General features: G+C 41.0%; 1 protein-coding gene across 7 annotated transcripts in view; it reads left to right on the top strand.

Annotated features, from left to right (window-relative positions):
- RBPMS (RNA binding protein, mRNA processing factor) overlaps nucleotides 1–20,350 on the top strand; it is a 186,356-nt gene that overhangs the window by 113,439 nt on the left and 52,567 nt on the right. For all 7 annotated transcript variants that reach the window (XM_049704250.1, XM_033400599.2, XM_004277146.3 and 4 more), the window contains one exon: nucleotides 364–514. In XM_049704250.1, coding sequence (XP_049560207.1) covers nucleotides 364–514 — 151 coding nt within the window. The remainder of the gene's footprint in view (nucleotides 1–363; nucleotides 515–20,350) is intronic.

The raw sequence follows: 20,350 nt of genomic DNA, 5'->3' as shown, positions 1-20,350 counted from the left end.
CAGCATTACACAGGGCTTTACATTAATTCATTCTTCTTGGTAGCCATTAATTAGTTTTTAACTATGCTAGGCATTTGCTGGTCCAGATTTAAAATTTGAACCTGAACGTTTTAGTCCAAAAAGAAAAGGAATAGATGAAAAACCATGCCACTCAATTTTTAATACAGTAGACTAAATCTCCCTGACTTTGTGGACATGCTGTGTTACAGGTTTCCGTGTATTCTGTGTAAGTAGTGAGAATGAGAGCTCTTACTAACTTTTTTTTCCTGATAGGCCGGGTTTACTGGTGTGTTTATTTTGTCGCCATTCCGGTTTGACTCTAAGGAAATGAAAACATCTTCCATTTGTTCTTTATTTCCAAAGGGCATCCGCTTCGATCCTGAAATTCCACAAACACTACGACTAGAGTTTGCTAAGGCAAACACGAAGATGGCCAAGAACAAACTAGTAGGGACTCCAAACCCTAGTACTCCTCTGCCCAACACTGTACCTCAGTTCATTGCCAGAGAGCCATGTAAGTTGATCTACTTTTCATTTTGGGAAAAAAAAAATAACTAAGAATTGTTCAAGTACTTGATGTGAGATTACACCATGGGACATAGAGCTGGCTGAGTGTCATTTTCCATTTCTGAGAAGAGACTGCCTTTTCTTGCTGTCTGAATTCCAAATACAGCAATCTTGTTCATGATTGGCTGTCCCAAAAGATGGTTCAGCTTGATCAGAACTGTAACTACAGAATTGCGTTTCAAGTGCTGTAGATTTCCTTAACGTGATCTCGACCTTATGGTGAGTGTGCCCTGTTTGCCTTGGGGTTTAAATCCTTATTCGTTTCCCCATCCCTGGACCATGAGGGCTGGTTGTCAGCATTCACTTTACTTCATCTGTTGAAGAATATCCGTTCCGTGGCTTCAGGGAGATAGAATATTAAATATGAAAGAAGCAGATAATAAGAAGTTTGTTCTGTTTTTGAGAACAGTTTGGCCATAAATCTAGGAGGGAAAGTAAACATACACAAAGAATTTATATAGTAGAACGGTCAGTTCTAACAAACTAAGACCAGTAAAGCTTTAAGAAAATTCGGGGCTTCCCGTTTTAAATTAATTGGGTAAAGACACTGACTAATTGCAAAACAAGTCTTTTACCCCACCTAATGAGCTTATTCCCTTAAATGTCCAGGCTACAATTTCTGCCTTTGAGTAGCTTGAAAATGTTGTCTTAATTTTCTTTCTCAACCTCAGTCAGTAGCAGAAGTGAGGCGTGAGATGGGCTCTAGCTTTTCCTTTCAGTGCATGGCCGTTATGTGATTGAATATGTGATTGAATATGGCAGGGCATTCAAGGAATCCCAAGTGCCTTGCCGTTACTTGGAATATTTCCATCCTATCATTCTTTTTTTTTTTTAAACATCTTTTTGGGGTATAATTGCTTTACAATGGTGTGTTAGTTTCTGCTTTATAACAAAGTGAATCAGTTATACGTATACATATGTCCCCATATCTCTTCCCTCTTGCGTCTCCCTCCCTCCCACCCTCCCTATCCCACGCCTCCAGGCGGTCACACGTCCTATCATTCTTCATCTTCTTTCTAAGCCGCACGATCTTGATCTTCTCCCTGCCTTCCCTGACAATACGCTTCAACTTTTCTTATTGAAATCGAAGGGCACGTGGGTGGGTGGGTTCCCCCCCTCCACCATGTCATGTGCGCGTCAGATTTAATCGGGTTGTTGTGGAAATTAAGTCATTCTGTAGCTCAGTCACTCTTGAAAAGCTGCTGCTTATCAGTGGAAACTAATAGATAAAAGAAGAGTTTCTCCCTTGGTGTGTTCTACAGTTTTTCTATGAAGCCAGGAAATCATAATAGAGAAAAAAAATACTTTGTTCTTCCGTGTCCTAGGGGAACTTAAAACCTTTGTTTATTTGGGAAATCTAAACAAAAGTTTCATCTTATGGTACAGTTGTCCTACAGGAGGACATATGGACATTTCTTACTAATTCTGTATTCTAAACAGCATCTAGCCCAGTGCTTTGTACATTGCATATATTTAGTAAATATTTATTAGTGATGATAAGTCGATAAATTGAGTATTTTAATTTGGCTCTGTGCAGAATTATTCCATTTGTATGCCTCTTCATTTCTTTCTGAAATTTCTTCTCTCTTGAAGGCATCAGAAAAGAGTATTTGTAGGATACTTTCACTTAGAAAAGACAACCTAGAGTAACTCTTCACTTAGTGAATTTGTCTGCTTCACATCTCAGAGTATTTTGAAAAAATTAATTCAGACAGGAAGTGTAATGCAATACTTTTATCCTTTCAGTTTTTTATTGAATTCTTTTCTTTCTGAGAGTTTGGTTTTTGGTTTTTTTTTTTCCCTTAAATTTGCTACAACAGCTCTGTGAAGTAGTTAGCCAGAGAGGTGATGGCCAGTTCACAGTAGGGTACATGAAAGCAAGATAGATGAACAAACTGGACACCCATAAGTCCCTGAAGTTACAGGAGAGCTTTGAGCAGAGTTCAGAGCACTGCTCTGGCCGGCTCCACCTACCACCCTTCCCTGTGTACTGAACCGCTCAGAGGTGGTCAGATAGTTTCCATGTCAGGGTCAAAACTTGCCTGACTGCTCATGGCCAAACAGACTTTGAAGTTTTTTTTTTAAAAAAAAAAACTCAAACACCAGTGTATTCTTGAGAAAATAAGTTGGCCTGATTTCTCTTAATATAGCTCCTTTTTATGACATAGGGGCCTTGACGGACAGCAATTACACCGTCCACTGAGATCGACCTTATCATCCATTACAATTACCTCTGGAAATTGTGAACTTTTCTGTCACATATGCAAAATTGTTGTTTTCCCTGAAGCACACCACAAACTAAGAAAGAACATTGTAGTGGTTCTGTACTGGCGAATCCAATTGCATTGTGCCTATAATTGGTACTAGAGGTGGTGAGTTTAACTACCTGTCAGGAGTAGACTATGATGGAATCATAGGATTTGGGGGTTGGAAAAGGCCTGTAGGCTTCTCTGTTTCAGGCCATGAGAGAGAGGTTTTATAAATGCTTCTTTTTGTTGATGTTTTTTGTATGATGGTGGCTGAAAAGTACTCATTGCCATCACTAAAGGAGGAATGTGCTGGGATTCGATTATACAAACAAATATTGACTTGAGCTCTCATTTCTCAAATATTGAACTTAAATGAGCACCAGGTGTGTTAGACACTGGGGAAGAAGGGGACCGTGGTTTCTGCCTTAAAAGAGCTGTCAATCCAAGGGGTTGGTGGTGATCAAAGTTGGCCCATATAAAGGATATAAAAGAGATGCCTTGCAGCTTAGTCTAGATTGCCGCTAGTCATCTGCCTTATTCGCCGAACACCTGCTCTGTGCCAAGCATGAAAAATGAGGAAACCAGATATTGCAACTTAAAGAAAAACCTTTGACCTTGCCGTGCTCCTGTTCCCTTGCTGAAAAATGGGAACAGTACCTTCCTCACATGATTGTTATGAGAGCTAAATACGATATTATAAGATTGTGTTGAAGATTAAATGGGTGTTAATATATGTAGAGTACTAGGCAAATGTAAAGGACAATCTTAATTTTTTACAAAAAAATGAGTTGTTTTTCGTTCCTGATAGTTAAACGTAGGTTTTGATCTTCTGAGGTGTCATCACTGGCTATAGCCAGTTGTCTTTACAAATTAGGAGAAAAGATGAATGACATTCATATACAATCCCATGAAAGTAGTATACTTCCCTAACTAAATTCTTATTAATTTGAGCTTCTCCTTCTCTTACTCCCTTTTATGTAATAAAGAAAAATAGTGTGCAAAAGCAGGAAGTTAAGAGATGTATAAAATTTATAAATTATATAAAATTGTGCTGGATTATACATTTGGTTATACAGGAAAATAGTGTTCTGAAGTGTAAGAACTCCGCTTTAGAGATGAACGCGGGGCGAGTCACCGTCTCTGAGTTTTGTTTTCTTCATCTTTAAAATGATGATACTGTGTGTCAGACTACTCTGCTAATAAGCATTTTACATGAATTATCTCCTTTGATGCTCAGTAGCACTATTTTACAGGTGAAGAAGCTGAGGCATAGGAAGTTTCAGTAACTTTCTTGAGGTTTCACAAGTCATCAGGTGTTTGGGGTTGAATTGTGTCCCTCCCACCCAAATTCATATGTTGAAGTCCCAACACCCCAGTTGGGCGTTGCCTCCAAATGTCACCACATTTGGAAATAAGGTCTTTAAAGAGGTGATTAAATTAAAATGAGGCCATTAGGGGGGACCCTAATCATATGACTGGTGACCTTATAAGAAGAAAAGGAGACATAAGGGATGTGCTCACACAGAGGAAAGGCCCATGTGAGGACAGTGCAAGCCAAGGACAGAGGCCTCAGGAGAAGCCAAACCTACCGACACCTTGACCTTGGCCTTCTAGCCTCAAGAACTATGAGGAAATTAATTTCTGTTGTTTAAGCCACCCAGTCTGTGGTATTCTGTTACAGCAGCCTGAGCAGCCTAACGCATCAGGCAATAGAGCCTGGATTTAATAAATTCTGACCAGTCACTTACTAGTTTTGTAACTTTGGTCTGATGACTTAACCTCTCTGTGCCTCAGTTTTCTCAACTATAAAATGGCAATAATTGAACATACCCGTACGGTTGTGAGGATGAATTAATTGACAAATGTAAAAGTTGGAAGAGGGGCCACATAGCGAGTACTCAGTGATGGTTACTATGTGCACAGAAGAATGTATGTTCGTCTCTTGTTGTGAGACCTATAGTTTTTCTGCTTTTTGTATACTCAGTATCCTAGCACCTAGAAAAATACGTGGAATTTTTTAAGATGCCACAGATTTCATTTTCTGCTTTTTCATTGGGAACTCTTAAAATTCACAGCATTAATTAGTATGATTGGGATATGATAAAATACACATACTTCAGGTGTCTAATTTGGTAAGTTTTGTCATAATACATGTTGAATTTAATTGAATAAATGCTCTTGATCTGTTTACATTGCAGCATACCGTATTCTAATGCCATTAGAAGGTGGAAGCAGCCAGTGCTCAATAGAGCCCTTAGTCAGGTCAGACAGATCCTCCCCCTTTCGATTCAGGTTTAAGGAGCAAATATCAAAAGGCTCTATAGAACTTGGCAGAATTCAGATTCCTGTAGTCCAGCCCTGAGGATTCTGATTCTGTGGGTCTGGTCTACGACTTATGCTCTGTACTTTTAAAAGCTCTTTGGGTGATTCTGACACACAATCATTTTTGAGAATCACCCGCAGAGCAAGGAATTGTAAAGTTAAGTTCTCCTTACTACTCACTCTCCTCCCTGACCCTAGCCTCACACACATCTCCTCCCCACAAAGAAAGCCAGTGCTCTCTAAGAGTGATACTTTTATTTTATTTTTTACGTTTGGATTATCTTTTTTTTGCGGTACGCGGGCCTCTCACTGTTGTGGTCCCTCCCGTCGCGGAGCACAGGCTCCGGACGCGCAGGCTCAGCGGCCATGGCTCACGGGCCCAGCCGCTCCGCGGCATGTGGGATCTTCCCGGACCGGGGCACGAACCCGCGTCCCCTGCATCGGCAGGCGGACTCTCAACCACTGCACCACCAGGGAAGCCCTGGATTATCTTAATGGCTTCTTTTTTTTTTTGAATTTTATTTTATAAGAGTGATACTTTTAAACACCTAGTAAGCACATAAGCCTTTGGTGAATAATCAAACCACTTCCTAGTTTTCCTGCCACACCACTGGAATTTCCCATTTGTCTAGTACTGACCCCAGCCTTCGGGAAGTGATCTTTCTGACTTATGTCTGAAGAGATCCTGTGAAAGTTCAGAAAAGGCTTTAAAGTACCTGGCAAGTGCCCTCCCAGGGACAACACTCAGCAAATACGAAATCTCTTAGCCATCACCTCTGTGGCATAGGGGCCTTCCAGGGCCTGGACTGAAGCTCCCTGTGCCCAGGGAACAGAGCCAGCATGCCTGCATTTTCCAGGGTAGCATGCACAGCATGTGCTGCTTGGAAAACCAAGGGTGTCTTTATAGTCCCCGCCCCTGCTCAGAAAGTGCACTGAGTGCCACCAGGACCGGGGGCTGTGTATCGCACACCTGCTGTCCTTGAGCGGGGTCACCTAGAAAGATGGCAACTGGGCCTGAGGAAGACCTAACCAAGCTGGGCAGAGGGAGGCAAGGGAAAGACAAAGTTGCAGGTGTTCTATGGGGAGGAGGGCAAGACTTGTTTTTACTCTGAAAAGCAGCTCCCTTGCATTTTTGTGTTTTATGTTTCATGATGCAAACAGTTTTAGTTTTTTCTGGTGGTAAAAGTACATGCTTCTGAGAGGAAAAACATTGTTAGGCAGTCCAGGAAAATATAAAGAAGAAAATAAGTCACTAAAATTCTTCCACCTCAAGACAATCACCATGAACATTTTGGTGTCTGTCCTTCCATGCCTTTAGAATGAAAGGGTATCTCTGATTTTTGAATTTCAAACTCGTTAATTCACCTCTTTGTCTTTGGGACAAAGTTCTGATGCGCACTGAGATTGAACGGGCAGAAGTGATATCTGGCTCTCACAACCCTTCACACGGTCTCTCTGTGTTGCACTTACTGTAGGGGCACTATGTATTCAGGTGGCACAGATACCTTGCTAGAAACCAGAGGAGTGGTGGTAGACATGTCTATTGGGCTGTCTTTCTTAACGATCTGAGGTCTCAAGTGAGTCCAACAAGCTCCTGAGCTGCTGGAATTCAGGTGGTGGATTGAATGACCCGTAGACTTTTATTAAATGCATGGGAAGAGAGGAAACAAACATTTATTGAGCAACTATGCCATTCCCTTAAGAACTGTGTGTAAAATACTTACTTTCCTTCCCAAGGTCACACGGCTCATTTTTAACCTAATTGGCTCTAAACCCACTGCTGGTCTCACCATACCATACTACCTAACTTACGGCCCATGGGTGCTTTTGGCTATCACTGTTTTTAAGATATGCCTTAGGAGGTACTTTAAAATCAGACCTCTGAAGGTTTATTAAAAGACCCCAGAGGCCCGCATCAAGTTGTGAGGGCAAGATTTCAGGGCAGGTCACTACTTAGTGCAAATCCGGCTTCTTTAAAGTATCAGATTTGGATGGCCAGGGTCCATTAACTCTAAAATGTATTCTTAGGTAGTTGACCAACTTGAACTACCTGGACAGCTTTATTTAGTTTTGGTGTCGTTAATTCTAAGTCATTATTTCAGAAAATAAGAGTGACCACTTTTAACAGTTTATGTATTTTAGTTCAATAAATAATGGCATCATCAGCCAGGATATTTGACTTCTTTGTTTATACTTGGAGGACGTGCACACGGGTCGCTTAGGACGTTTTTCAGATCATTCAGATAGAAATGGCAAAGAGCATGGGTGGAAAGGCGTGCGATACAGCCCTGTTTTATTTACATTGTCTGGGGTCCTAAGACCTCACCTGCCCACTCCTTGAAACTGATAGTATGAAACCAGCATAAATACTCCCCGGTTTATGGTTAAGTAGATAGCGTGCTCTCTAGGTGGTGCCTCTTTGTAAAGTTCCAAGAGGCTGATACACAATCTGCAGGACATTTTTCACTTTTAATTTTCAAAGCGATTGAACAGATCAGCAAGAAACCTTGCCTGCTCTTTATGTAAAAGATAAAATTGAGAGGCCCGGTCCTGCAGTATTTTTTTTTTAAAGGAAAACTAACACAGAACTGAGGGATTGTCTAGCTGGATACTGGATCTGTTATTTGGGGAGATCAAAGGTTTCAGTCTATTTTAGGGACCATCCCTGGAGACAAAAGTATGATGATCATATGATCACAATCTGAGCCCATCTGCATTTGAGAAATCGGCCCATCCTGTTTTCTTGAATCTTCTCGTTACACTTAAACTTATAAAATTGTATTTTTATTTCATTTTGGAAAATGATGATGCCTGACCCATTTTATTGTTAGTTATAAAAGTAAGGAGACCATAAATGAAATTTGAAGGTTAAAATGATAGATTTTCCTCCCGTCCAGAAATAACCACTGTTAACATTTTGTTGTGTATCTTTCTATATACATTTCTATACATTTCTCTCTATATATATGCATAAAAAAATACGGAGTGTGGCAGGTGGTTGTTGTTTGGTTACAACATATGATCATGCTGTCTTTATCAGTTCTCCCTTACCTCCTGAACACCCTTCCTTCCAGGATTGTAAAACCACAGCATTATTATTATTATTTTTTATGCAGTATGCGGGCCTCTCACTGCTGTGGTCCTTCCCATTGCGGAGCACAGGCTCCAGACATGCAGGCTCAGCGGCCATGGCTCATGGGCCCAGCCGCTCCGCGGCATGTGGGATCTTCGCGGACCGGGGCACGAACCCGTGTCCCCTGCATCGGCAGGCGGACTCTCAACCACTGCGCCACCAGGGAAGCCCCACAGCATTATTTTTAAAGACTCTTTATAAGTGAAGGGTATGGGCATGGCGGTGAGGGTCTTTAGTGCCAGGGTAAGGAATTTTTCCTAAATTAACTTGTAGGGAGAGAATGGAGATTATTGAACACAACAGTCTCACACTTTACCAAGGCAGACTCTCCTTCTTTAAGCTCTAGGAAGCTGCATTGGGAAGACAGGAAAGGGAGCAGAACACCATAAAATCTTTTATGTAGAGAAGGAAAATGGGTCGTGGGAAGAAGGCACTTGCCCAAATTTTGCCAAATTTGACTCAGAACGCCCCTGGAAATACCTTAGGGAGGTGGCGTGTTTAGGACTGAAGCCGTCCTCCTCTCCACTCACCCCTTCCACCAAGATGATGGAAGAGGAATTGGTGATGGTGAGGACACAAATCATTGTTTCGCCTGTTTTGCTTAACCCAGGCCTTGCTGGTAAGGGTTTTGATGGGAGGGAGCCCAAGGGTGAAAAGGAAGTTCTGGAGAAAGACAGCAGTAGTGAGGAGTCTTTGGGCAGTCAGAGGCATTGGGAAGTAGTAGTAAAGGAAAGTAGTAAAGGTCAGGAGATGGACACAGGGAGGAAACAGGAGGCAGCCGGCTGCTGAGAGGAAAGGAGATGAGGACATCAGAGTATATATAAAAGCTGAGCTTCCAGGACTGTGCGTACTTGACTCAAGCACCCGTTGCCTCCGAGGCAGCTCTGCAGTGGGGACCATCAAGGCTTTCTGTCCTTGCTCTGGACCAGTTTGAAGCTGTCAGAAGTGATGTTCAATGAAACATGCCAGTGACTTCCATTCTGTGTACTGAGACTCCCTACTGTTTGAGTAACCCACTGAGCACTCTCTGAACACCCTCACCCCGGCAATACCAGCAGGCTTTTTTTTGGTTTTTTTGTTTTGTTTTACGGTACGTGGGCCTCTCACTGTTGTGGCCTCTCCCGTTGCGGAGCACAGGCTCCGGACGCGCAGGCTCAGCGGCCATGGCTCACGGGCCCAGCCGCTCCGCAGTATGTGTGATCTTCCCGGACCGGGGCACGAACCCGTGTCCCCTGCATCGGCAGGCGGACTCTCAACCACTGTGCCACCAGGGAAGAGCCCCCAGCAGGCGTTTTGTACTCTCGATTGTTATGAGTCAGGACGTGTTTTCGGCACTCAGGATATATAAGAGTACGTAGGCCCCTGGACATTCTGAGAAATAAAACCATGGAACAAAACCACTGTGAATAAGGACAGCAAAATACTCTTAGAAACCAGAGACCTAAACTAATGTTTATTTCCACCTATGTCCCACTCTGAAAAAGCAAAAGTATTGTTTTCCTTTTAAAAAGAAGAATCAGACACTTACTGAGCCACACCAAGGTTTACAGCCCACTTGCATCTCTTCTCTTCAAACCTGCACATATTGCTAGTTTTTGCTTAATGTGTATAATTGCAATAATTTTAGTAATTAAATGTAACAGTAATATTAAAATATTAGGCAGTGGATTTGGTAAGAGTGGTTTCCATATAGATATATCTTATATGGGAGGTATTTATTACAATATCAGTAGATCAGCTAATTTGATTCAATTTATTTACGTTATGATATAATGAAGAGGCTATCTTTGATTAGCAATGGCTGTTAAGATTTTGCTTTGAATTTCTGTTTCTTGTTTATCTGATCATTGATCAGCTATAAACAAATGCCTTAAGAACTCAGGAAGTCACATCTCCTTGGAAATCACAGAATTCTTTCATAATGCAAATAACTGACCCAACGTTAGTGTTTTGTAAACTCGTATTATTCATTACCTCTGCAGAGAAATGAGAGAATAAAGGGAGTTAATTTACTGGTACAGTCCAGAGAAACAGACACCACAGACTTCATTCTTTTAAGGCCACGTACCCTCTTTACCTGCTCATTAAAAGGAAAGCATCTCGGGCTTCCCTGGTGGCGCAGTGGTTGAGAGTCCGCCTGCCGATGCAGGGGACGCGGGTTCGTGCCCCGGTCCGGGAAGATCCCACATGTCGCAGAGCGGCTGGGCCTGTGAGCCATGCCCGCTGAGCCTGCGCGTCCGGAGCCTGTGCTCCGCAACGGGAGAGACCACAACAGTGAGAGGCCCGCGTACCGCCAAAAAAAAAAAAAAAAAAAAAAAAAAAGCATCTCTTTCTTCGTTAAAGTTTGATGCAGGCTTTCTGTTTCTCTCTTCTGCTTTTTCATACACTTGTAATCCTCAAATACAGAGACACTTTTTCTTGTACAACAATTCTCAAAAGTATTGGTCTGCCAACCCCTGGTTGGTCTCCAAGACCCATTCAGGGAGTTCACAAGGTCTAAACTATTCTCATGAGAAGAGTTTGTTTTTCTCACTGTGTAGTGGTAGACACAACTACTGGCACCTTAGTACATGTCAAGACAGTGGCACCAAACTGTACTAGTAATCACTGTATTCTTCACTTTTTTCTAAATTTATTTATTTATTTACATTTTATTTTTGGCTGTGTTGGGTCTTCCTTGCTGCGTGCGGGCTTTCTCTAGTTGCGGTGAGCGGGGGCTACTCTTTGTTACCATGCGCCGGCTTCTCATTGCGGTGGCTTTTCTTGTTGCGGAGCACAGGCTCTAGGTGCGTGGGCTTCAGTAGTTGTGGCTCACGGGCTCAGTAGTTGTGGCTTACGGGCTTAGTTGCTCCGCGGCATATGAGATCTTCCCGGACCAGGGCTCAAACCCGTGTCCCCTGCTTTGGCAGGTAGATTCTTAACCACTGCGCCACCAGGGTAGTCCTCCATTTTTCTTTCTCAAGATTGCTTTGGCTATTCGGGGTCTTTTGTGTCTCCATACAAATTTTAAGATTTTTTTGTTCTAGTTTTGTGGAAAATGCCATTGGTAGTTCGATAGAGATTGCATTGAATCTGTAGATTGCCTTGGGTGGTATAGTGATTTTGACAATATTGATTCTTCCAATTCAAGAACATGGTATATTTTTCCATCTGTTTGTGTCATCTTCGATTTCTTTCATCAGCATCCTGTAGTTTCCGGAGTACAGGTCTTTTGCTTCCTTAGGTAGGTTTATTCCTAGGTGTTTTACTCTATTTGACGCAATGGTAAATGGGATTGTTTCCTTGATTTCTCTCTCTGGTCTTTCGTTGTTAGTGTATAGAAATGCAACAGATTTCTGTGTATTTATTTTGTATCCTGCAACTTTACCAAGTTCACTGATGAACTCATTTAATAGTTTTCTGGTAGCATCTTTATGATTTTCTATATATAGCATCATGTCATCTGCAAATTGTCTTCTACTAAACCAGATACTGAAGAGGTTTGCAAAAATGTAGAATTTAAGTTTTTCCTTGTTTGTTTCGAAATATGTTTTTCACAAAATATATCTTATTTATTTTAATATGTAATCGTTTGGGTTTAATTTTTTTTAAGTTTTAATTTTTAATATGGTGAATATCAATTGATATAACCCACAGCAACAAAAGTTCTTTGGTGTCTTCAGTAGTTTTTACCCGTGTAAAGGGCTATTGAAGCTAAAGTTTAGAAGACACTGGTCTTAAACATTTAAAGTTAATATTTTATTCCTGGTTGGATGGAGTGGGCATGGAGAGCTGCAGTTACCAGAAGACTCCCGTAGGGTTGGGGCAGGTGATTATTTGGCTTCAGCAGCTAAAGCCATTCAGTCTAGACTGGAGGGAAACATTGCCCCTGCAGTGCCTGGGACCTTGCAGGCTCCTGTGCCAGCCTCAGCTGTGAGAGGACCTTCTACTTCTGCTGCTTATTGTCTAGAGACCAGCCCGAGAATAACTGCGTTAAGTGGTGGTTTGAACAGCTGGATGATATGCCACCATTCATTCTCAGAGAACCTCATACAGGCCTGGGCCTGGACTGAGTACCGTTCAGAAATGCTTATTCCTCCCCCCGCACACTCCCTTTACCAAATACAATACAAGCTCATTTCAAGAAACTTGGAAAAGATATAAAGGGAGTTTTTAAAAGTTAATGTTTTTGAGTTCCTAAACCTAAAGGTACATGCTATTAAACTCTTTTGTATTTCCTTTTTTTTTTTTTTGCAATACGCGGGCCTCTCACTGCTGTGGCCTCTCCCGTTGCGGAGCACAGGCTCCGGACGCGCAGGCTCAGCGGCCATGGCTCACGGGCCCAGCCGCTCCGCGGCATGTGGGATCTTTCCGGACTGGAGCACGAACTCGTGTCCTCTGCATCGGCAGGCGGACTCTCAACCACTGCGCCACCAGGGAAGCCCTCCTTTGTATTTTTTAACATACAGGTTTACAAATTTTTTAAGTACAAAGGCTCAAGGCATTTTAACAGCTTTAAAAATATACATGGATTTTCCTCATGTTCATTGGTTTTTAATAATATAACTTTTTATTTACTGTACTATCTGTATATCTTAGAAATTAAATGCAGCAAATTATCTCTTTTTGTAAAGTTGCCAAGGAGACACTAACCCTGTGAGATGGGTTCCTAAGCTGCAGGTGATTTAAATTATCCAGGGAATGTTTTCATCACAGCGTTTTCTTTATACAAACATGCCTCACCCCAGTCCTTAGAGTCACAGGGTAATGAGACTTTGGTGGGGGAGGGGGAGGGGAGGGAGGTATAGTTAATTTACAATGTTTTATTAGTTTCTGGTGTACAGCAAAGTGATTGGGGTGTGTGTGTATATGTATGTGTACACATACATACACATATGTATAGGCATATATATATTCTTTTCCATTATAGGTTATTACAAGATAGGTTCTTGTTGTTTATCTACTTTATATATAGTCATGTGTATCTGCTAATCCCAAACTCCTAATTTATCCCTCTCCCACCCCCTTTCCCCTTTGGTAACCATCAGTTTGTTTTCTTTGTCTGTGGGTAACGAGACTTTTTAATAAAGCTTTCATTTCCAGTTAAATTCAGGCTTCTGGATAATGGACAAAAGGTAGGCAGAACCGCCAGAGAGAATCTTCCTCTGCTTATCAGGAAGAAAAAAAACAAAACAAAACAGCATTCTACGTATCTCTGCACCCTTTTCTCCTTCTATCAAATGGGGATAATACTGTCATGCACAGTTGTGATGAAAAGTGATTGTGTACTTACGTGCCTGTATTGGGCACATGGTAGTGGCTCAATTAAATGACAGCTTTAAAAAAAAATCATACTCGGTTGCCTACACCTCTAGATCCTTAAATCTACCGCAGATGTGTGGGCGTGGAAGATTAGATGAGATGACAGCTCACTCAACACATTTATCTCAGGCTTGTGAGACCAGAGGCAGAGGACCTGTGCTTGCAATTCGGACCAGTAGAATCTGTGAAATGGGGTTTTAAACCTCCGTTCCCTAATCCATACTTTTTTATCAGTTTTGCTTTTTCTGTAAATGCTTACCTGAGATGCTGGAGAGATGTATTCTGTGATGGAGTTAAAAAAAAAAAAACCTAAAACGGTTTCCTCCTGTTCACAGAACAAAACCTTTCATCTGGATTTCCTTGAATCGGCCCAAACCCCCAGTCCAGCGTTGTCACCCTCTGTTTTCTTCTGTGCACTATTCCTCCTCAGCAGATCGCGAGCTCCTCCGCGATTTCCTGCCATACTGTTCCTTCACCGTCTTCATCATCACGTCAGGCACCCCTTCAGTCTTTAGATCGCTGTGCACATTTTCTGCTTTCTGAGATCTTCTCACCTTCATCTACTAGGTCAGCCGGCTTCCAGGAGGTCTTTTCCGCATTCGATGCGTAATCATCAGCTTCATCATTGGCACACGGCGTTGTCTATACATTCAGTTTTGCTCTGCCTTCTCTATCTCAGTCACTTACAGGCCTGTTGCTCCTACTGAAGTGTAAACATCTCAAGAGCAGAACTGGACCTTATTCCACTTTTTATCTCACCTCTCCTCAAATGTTTGCTCAACTCAAGTGGGAAAATCGGCACAGGAACACACCATAATATCCTGTACAGAGCTGTTAATGTTTGGCCAGGGTGAGCTCCTTGACCTCCTGAGAGTTATTTAATTAAAAGACAGAAAGACACTTCTCCACCCTCAGCCACTGATTAGACTGTTTTGCTCAAGTAGAGAAGCTGCTCTGGCTCCAGCTCCGTTGCTTCTCAGGACAGCTGAAATCCTAGTAGCTGCACACATTGTGGAATTCAGAGGAGTATGACAGAGCACGGACTACGTTACACTTCGAGCCTGACGTTTTTCATTTCATTTACGCTCCAAGCAACCACCACTTCTACTAGTTTTTTCCCCAAGGAAAAGAGCCTTGATACATGGTAATCCATTGTTACAGATCAGCTGTATATTTCTTGATATGCAGAAATGAGGCCTAGAGCTGAGAACGAAAGCAGGTATCAGAGCATCATGTAATATATAATCCCATTTATATCAATATCAATATGTGTACATTTGTATGGCTTTTCATCACAGGTGTTAAAATATGTAAATCAAGTCTTTTTACAGTTGAAGTGTTCATACCAGGTCAATGTATTGCATAGTTAAGTCTCTTAAGTGTCTTTTAATCTAGAACAGTCCCCTTACCCCACTCTCTCTTTTTTATGCCATTAACTTGTTGAAAAAAGTGTCAGCCTTCCTGAGAAAAAACCGTCCTGCTGGGCTTTTCTGTCTATTTTTTGTGTCCTTTTGCTTGTTCCTCTGCTCCTTCTACTGACTGCAAACTGAAAGGCTAGATTTAAAAGGTATGGTTAAATTCAGGTTCACCTTTTTTTTTTTCTTAACTTATTTCTTCTATTTATTTATTTTTGGCTGTGTTGGGTCTTCCTTGCTGTGCGCCGGCTTTCTCTAGTTGCGGTGGGCGGGGGCTACTCTTGGGTGCGTTGCGCGGGCTTCTCATTGTGGTGGCTTCTCTTGCTGCAGAGCACGGGCTCTAGGCATGCGGGCTTCAGTAGTTGTGGCACGCGGGCTCAGTAGTTGTGGCTCACGGGTTCTAGAGCGCAGGCTCAGTAGTTGTGGTATGGGCTTAGTTACTCCACTGCATGTGGGATCTTCCCGGACCAGGACTCGAACCCACATCCCCTGCATTGGCAGGTGGATTCTTAACCACTGTGCCACCAGGGAAGCCCCCACGTTCACCTTTTTTGGTCAAGTGTCACCATCACAGGCGGTGCCGTGTGCTTCGTATGGCATTGCATTATGAAGTAACTAACATATGGTCTATTCTGCATTTGGTGATGCTAAGATGGACCTGTGAATTTGCATAGCAGTGGCATAATCTCTTCATTGTAAATGTCTCTCAACTTCATTTCCCTGGTTTCATCTACTTATCTTTACCTCACTACTTCATTCGGGGTTGAAAAATGGTGAGTTTACTAATTATATATGTTTACTGTGAAATACAGTTAGTTCATCCAAGGCAGAAAAAATGCAGAATAAATGTGGATTATTTCCCTTTCATTGCCAATTTTGAGCCTAAGAGATAGGTACCTGGTTGTCTATATTGATGATCACTGTTTTGAGGGGGGTTTTGTCACTTCTTTTTCCTTTCACTTTCCATAATTTTCAGCATCATAATGAACTCATGTTTTTATATTTTCAAGGTGTTAGTTTATTTCAGTCATTCTTTCTGATACCTGAGGGCAGCGAAGGGGCAGCATCTTTTTAAAAAGAATTTTTTTTTAAATTGAAGTATAGTTAATTTACATTGTTGTGTTAGTTTCAGGTGTACAGCTAAGTGAGTCAGTTATATATTATTTTTTAGATTCTTTTCCATTATAGGTTATTTCAAGATACTGAATATAGTTAGCTGTACTATACAGTAGGTTCTTGTTTATCGATTTTATATATAGAAGTGTGTATATGTTAATTCCAAACTCCTAATTTATCCCCCCCCCCGCCATCCCCTTTGGTAACCATAAGTTTGATTTCTATGTCTGTAAGTCTATTTCTGTTCTATAAATAAATTCATTTATGTTGTTTTTAGATTCCACGTATAAGTGGTATCATGATATTTGTCTTTCTTTGACTTACTTCACTTAATATATTAATCTCTAGGTCCATCCATGTTGCTACCAATGGAATTATTTTGTTCTTTTTTTAAGGCTGAGTAATATTCCCTTGTATATATTACATACCACATCTTCTTTATATGTCATCTGTCAGTGGGCACGAGGTTGCTTCCATGCCTTGGCTATTGTAAATAGTGCTGCTATGAACATTGGGGTGTATGTATCTTTTTGAGTTAGAGTTTTCTCCAGATACATGCCCAGGAATGAGATTGCAGGATCATATGGTAGCTCTATTTTAATTTTATTATTATTTTTTTTAACCAGAAACAGTTTATTTTCTAGGACCACTAGACACTGACATCAGCTGTACCCTACTTGTTTGTGTCAGGTAATGAGATACTCTGCATGCAGAACACTTCACTGAATCACCCTTGGGGGAAGCTCATTCCAAGGATTAGAAGAACATTTTTTATTGTAAACTACCCACAAATTTGCCAGGTCATTTCCAAGTTCTGATGGAAAGTCTATATAATTTTTTTTTAAATCTTTATTGGAGGTTAATTGCTTCACAATACTGTGTTAGTTTCTGTTGCACAACAAAGCAAATCAGCCATATGCATACACATGTCCCCATATCCCCTCCCTCTTGAGCCTCCCTTCCATCCTCCCTATCCCACCCCTCTAGGTCATCGCAAAGCACCGAGCTGATCTCCCTGTGCTATGCTGCTGCTTCCCACCATCCTACTATTTGACATTCAGTAGTGTATATATGTCGATGCTACTCTCACTTTGCCCCAGCTTCCCCCTCCCACCCCATGTCCTCAAGTCCTTTCTCTATGTCTACCTCTTTATACCTGCCCTGAAACTAGGTTCATCAGTACCTTTTTTCTTTATAGATTCCATATATATGTGTTAGCAAATGGTATTTGTTTTTCTTTTTCTGACTTACTTCACTTTGTAAGACAGACTCTAGGTCCATCCACCTCGCTACAAATAACTAAAATTTCCTTTCTTTTTATGGCTGAGTAATATTCCATTGTGTATATGTGCCACATCTTCTTTATCCATTCATCTGTCGATGGATATTTAGGTTGGTTCCATGTCCAGGCTATTGTAAATAGAGCTGCAGTGAACATTGTGGTACATGACTCTGTTTGAATTATGGTTTTCTCAGGGTATATGCCCAGTAGTGGGATTGCTGGGTCATACGGTAGTTCTATTTTTAGTTTTTTAAGGAACCTCCATACTGTTCTCCATAGTGGCTGCATCGATTTACCTTCCCGCCAACAGGGCAAGAGGGTTCCCTTTTCTCCACACCCTCTCCAGCATTTATTGTTTCTAGATTTTTTGATAATGGCCATTCTGACCAGCATGACATGATTCCTCATTGTAGTTTTGAATTGCATTTCTCTAATTAGTGATGTTGAACATCTTTTCATGTACCTCTTGGCCATCAGTATGTCTTCCTTGGTGAAATGTCTATTTAGGTCTTCCAACCATTTTTTAACTGGATTGTTTGTTTTTTTAATATTGAGCTCCATGAGCTGTTTGTATATTTTGGAGATTAATCCTTTGTCTGTTGTTTCATTTCCAAATATTTTCTCCCATTCTTAGGGTTGTCTTTTTGTCTTGTTTATGGTTTCCTTTGCCGTGCAAAAGCTTTTAAGTTTAATTAAGTCCCATTTGTTTATTTTTGTTTTTATTTCTGTTACTCTAGGAGGTGGGTCAAAAAAGAACCTTGCTGTGGTTTATGTCAAAGAGTGTTTTCCCTATGTTTTCCTCTAAGAGTCTTATAGTGTCTGGTCTTACCTTTAAGTCTTTAATCCATTTGGAGTTTATTTTTGTGTATGGTGTTAGGTAGTGTTCTAATTTTATTCTTTGACATGTAGCTGTCCAGTTTTCTCAGCCCCACTTATTGATGAAGCTGTCTTTTCTCCATTGTATATTCTTGCCTCCTTTATCAAAGATAAGGTTACCATATGTGTGTGGGTTTATCTCTGGGCATTCTGTCCTGTACCATTTATCTCTATTTCTCTTTTTTGTGCCAGTACCATACTGTCTTGATTACCGTAGCTTTGTGGTATAGTTTGAAGTTGGGGAGCCTAATTCCTCCAACTCTTTTTTTCTCCGTCAAGATTGCTTTGGCTCTTCGGCGTCTTTTTTTTTGGGGTTTTTTTTTTTTTTTTTTTGGTGGGGGGTACGCGGGCCTTTCACTGTTGTGGCCTCTCCCGTTGCGGAGCAACAGGATCCGGATGCGCAGGCTCAGCGGCCATGGCTCACTGGCACAGCCGCTCCGCGGCATGTGGGATCTTCCCGGACTGGGGCACGAACCCGTGTCCCCTGCATCGGCAGGCGGACTCTCAACCACTGCGCCACCAGGGAAGCCCTCTTCGGGGTCTTTTGTGTTTCCATACAAATTGTAAAATTTTTTGTTCTAATTCTGTGAAGAATGCCGTTGGTAGTTTGATAGGGATTGCATTGAATCTGTAGATTGCTTTGTGTAGTATAGTTATTTTCACAATATTGATTTTTCCAGTCCAAGAACATGGTATATTTTTCTATCTCTTTATGTCATCTTTGATTTCTTTCATCAGTGTTTTATAGTTTTCTGGGTACAAGTCTTTCACCTCTTTAGGCAGGTTTGTTCCTAGGTATTTTATTCTTTTTGTTGCAGCGGCAAATGGAAGTGTTTCCTTCATTTCTCTTTCTGATTTTTCATTGTCGGTGTATTGGAATGCCAGAGATTTTTGTGCATTAATTTTGTATCCTGCAACCTTACCAAATTCATTGATTAGTTCTAGTAGTTTTCTGGTGGCCTCTTTAGGATTTTCTATGTATAGTATCATGTCATCAGCAAACAGTGACAGTTTTACTTCTTCTTTTCCAATTTGTATTCCTTTTATTTCTTTGTCTTCTCTGACTGCTGTGGCTAGGACTTCCAAAACTGTGTTGAATAAGAGAGTGGACATCCTTGTCTTTTTACTGATCTTAGTGGAAATGCTTTCAGTTTTTCACTACTGAGAATGATGCTTGCTGTGGGTTTGTCATATATGGCCTTTATTATGTTGAGGTAGGTTCCCTCTATGCCCACTTTCCGGAGAGTTTTTATCATAAGGTGTTGAATTTTGTCAAAAGCTTTTTCTGCATCTATTGAGATGATCATATGGTTTTTATTCCTGAATTTGTTAATGTGGTGTATCACATTGATTGATTTGCATACGTTGAAGAATTCTTGCATCCCTGGGATAAATCCCACTTGATCATGGTGTATGATCCTTTTAATGTGCTGTTGGATTCTCTTTGCTAGTATTTTGTTCAGAATTTTTGCATCTATGTTCATTAGTGATGTTGGTCCATAATATTCTTTTTTGTGATATCTTTTTCTGGTTTTGGTATCAGGGTGATGGTGGCTTCGTAGAATGAATTTGGGAGTGTTTCTCCCTCTGCAATTTTTTGGAAGAGTTTGAGAAGAATTGGTGTTAGCTCTTCTCTAAATGTTTGATAGAATTCGCCTGTGAAGCCATCTGGTCCTGGACTTTTGTTTGTTGGAAGATTTTTAATTATGGTTTCAATTTCATTACTTGTGATAGGTCTGTTTATATTTTCTAATTCTTCCTGGTTCATTCTTGGAAAATTGTCCCTTTCCAAGAATTTGTCCATTTCTCCGTGGTTGTCCGTTTTATTGGCATATAGTTGTTTGTAGTAGTCTCTTATAATCCTTTGTATTTCTGCAGTGTCAGTTGTGATTTCTCCTTTTTCATTTCTAATTTTATTGATTTGTACCCTTTCCCTTTTTTTCTTGGAGTTTGGCTAAGGGTTTATCAGTTTTGTTTATCATCTCAAAGAAACAGCTTTTAGTTTTATTGATCTTTGCTATTGTTTTCTTCATTGGTATTTCATTTACTTCTTATGATATTTATGATTTTTTTCCTTCTACTGACTTTG

Source organism: Orcinus orca, chromosome 21 (assembly GCF_937001465.1).
Source record: "Orcinus orca chromosome 21, mOrcOrc1.1, whole genome shotgun sequence".
Classification (NCBI taxonomy): domain Eukaryota; kingdom Metazoa; phylum Chordata; class Mammalia; order Artiodactyla; family Delphinidae; genus Orcinus; species Orcinus orca.
The sequence above is the reverse complement of the archived record's forward strand: the minus strand, read 5'-3'. Positions and strand labels throughout refer to the sequence as shown.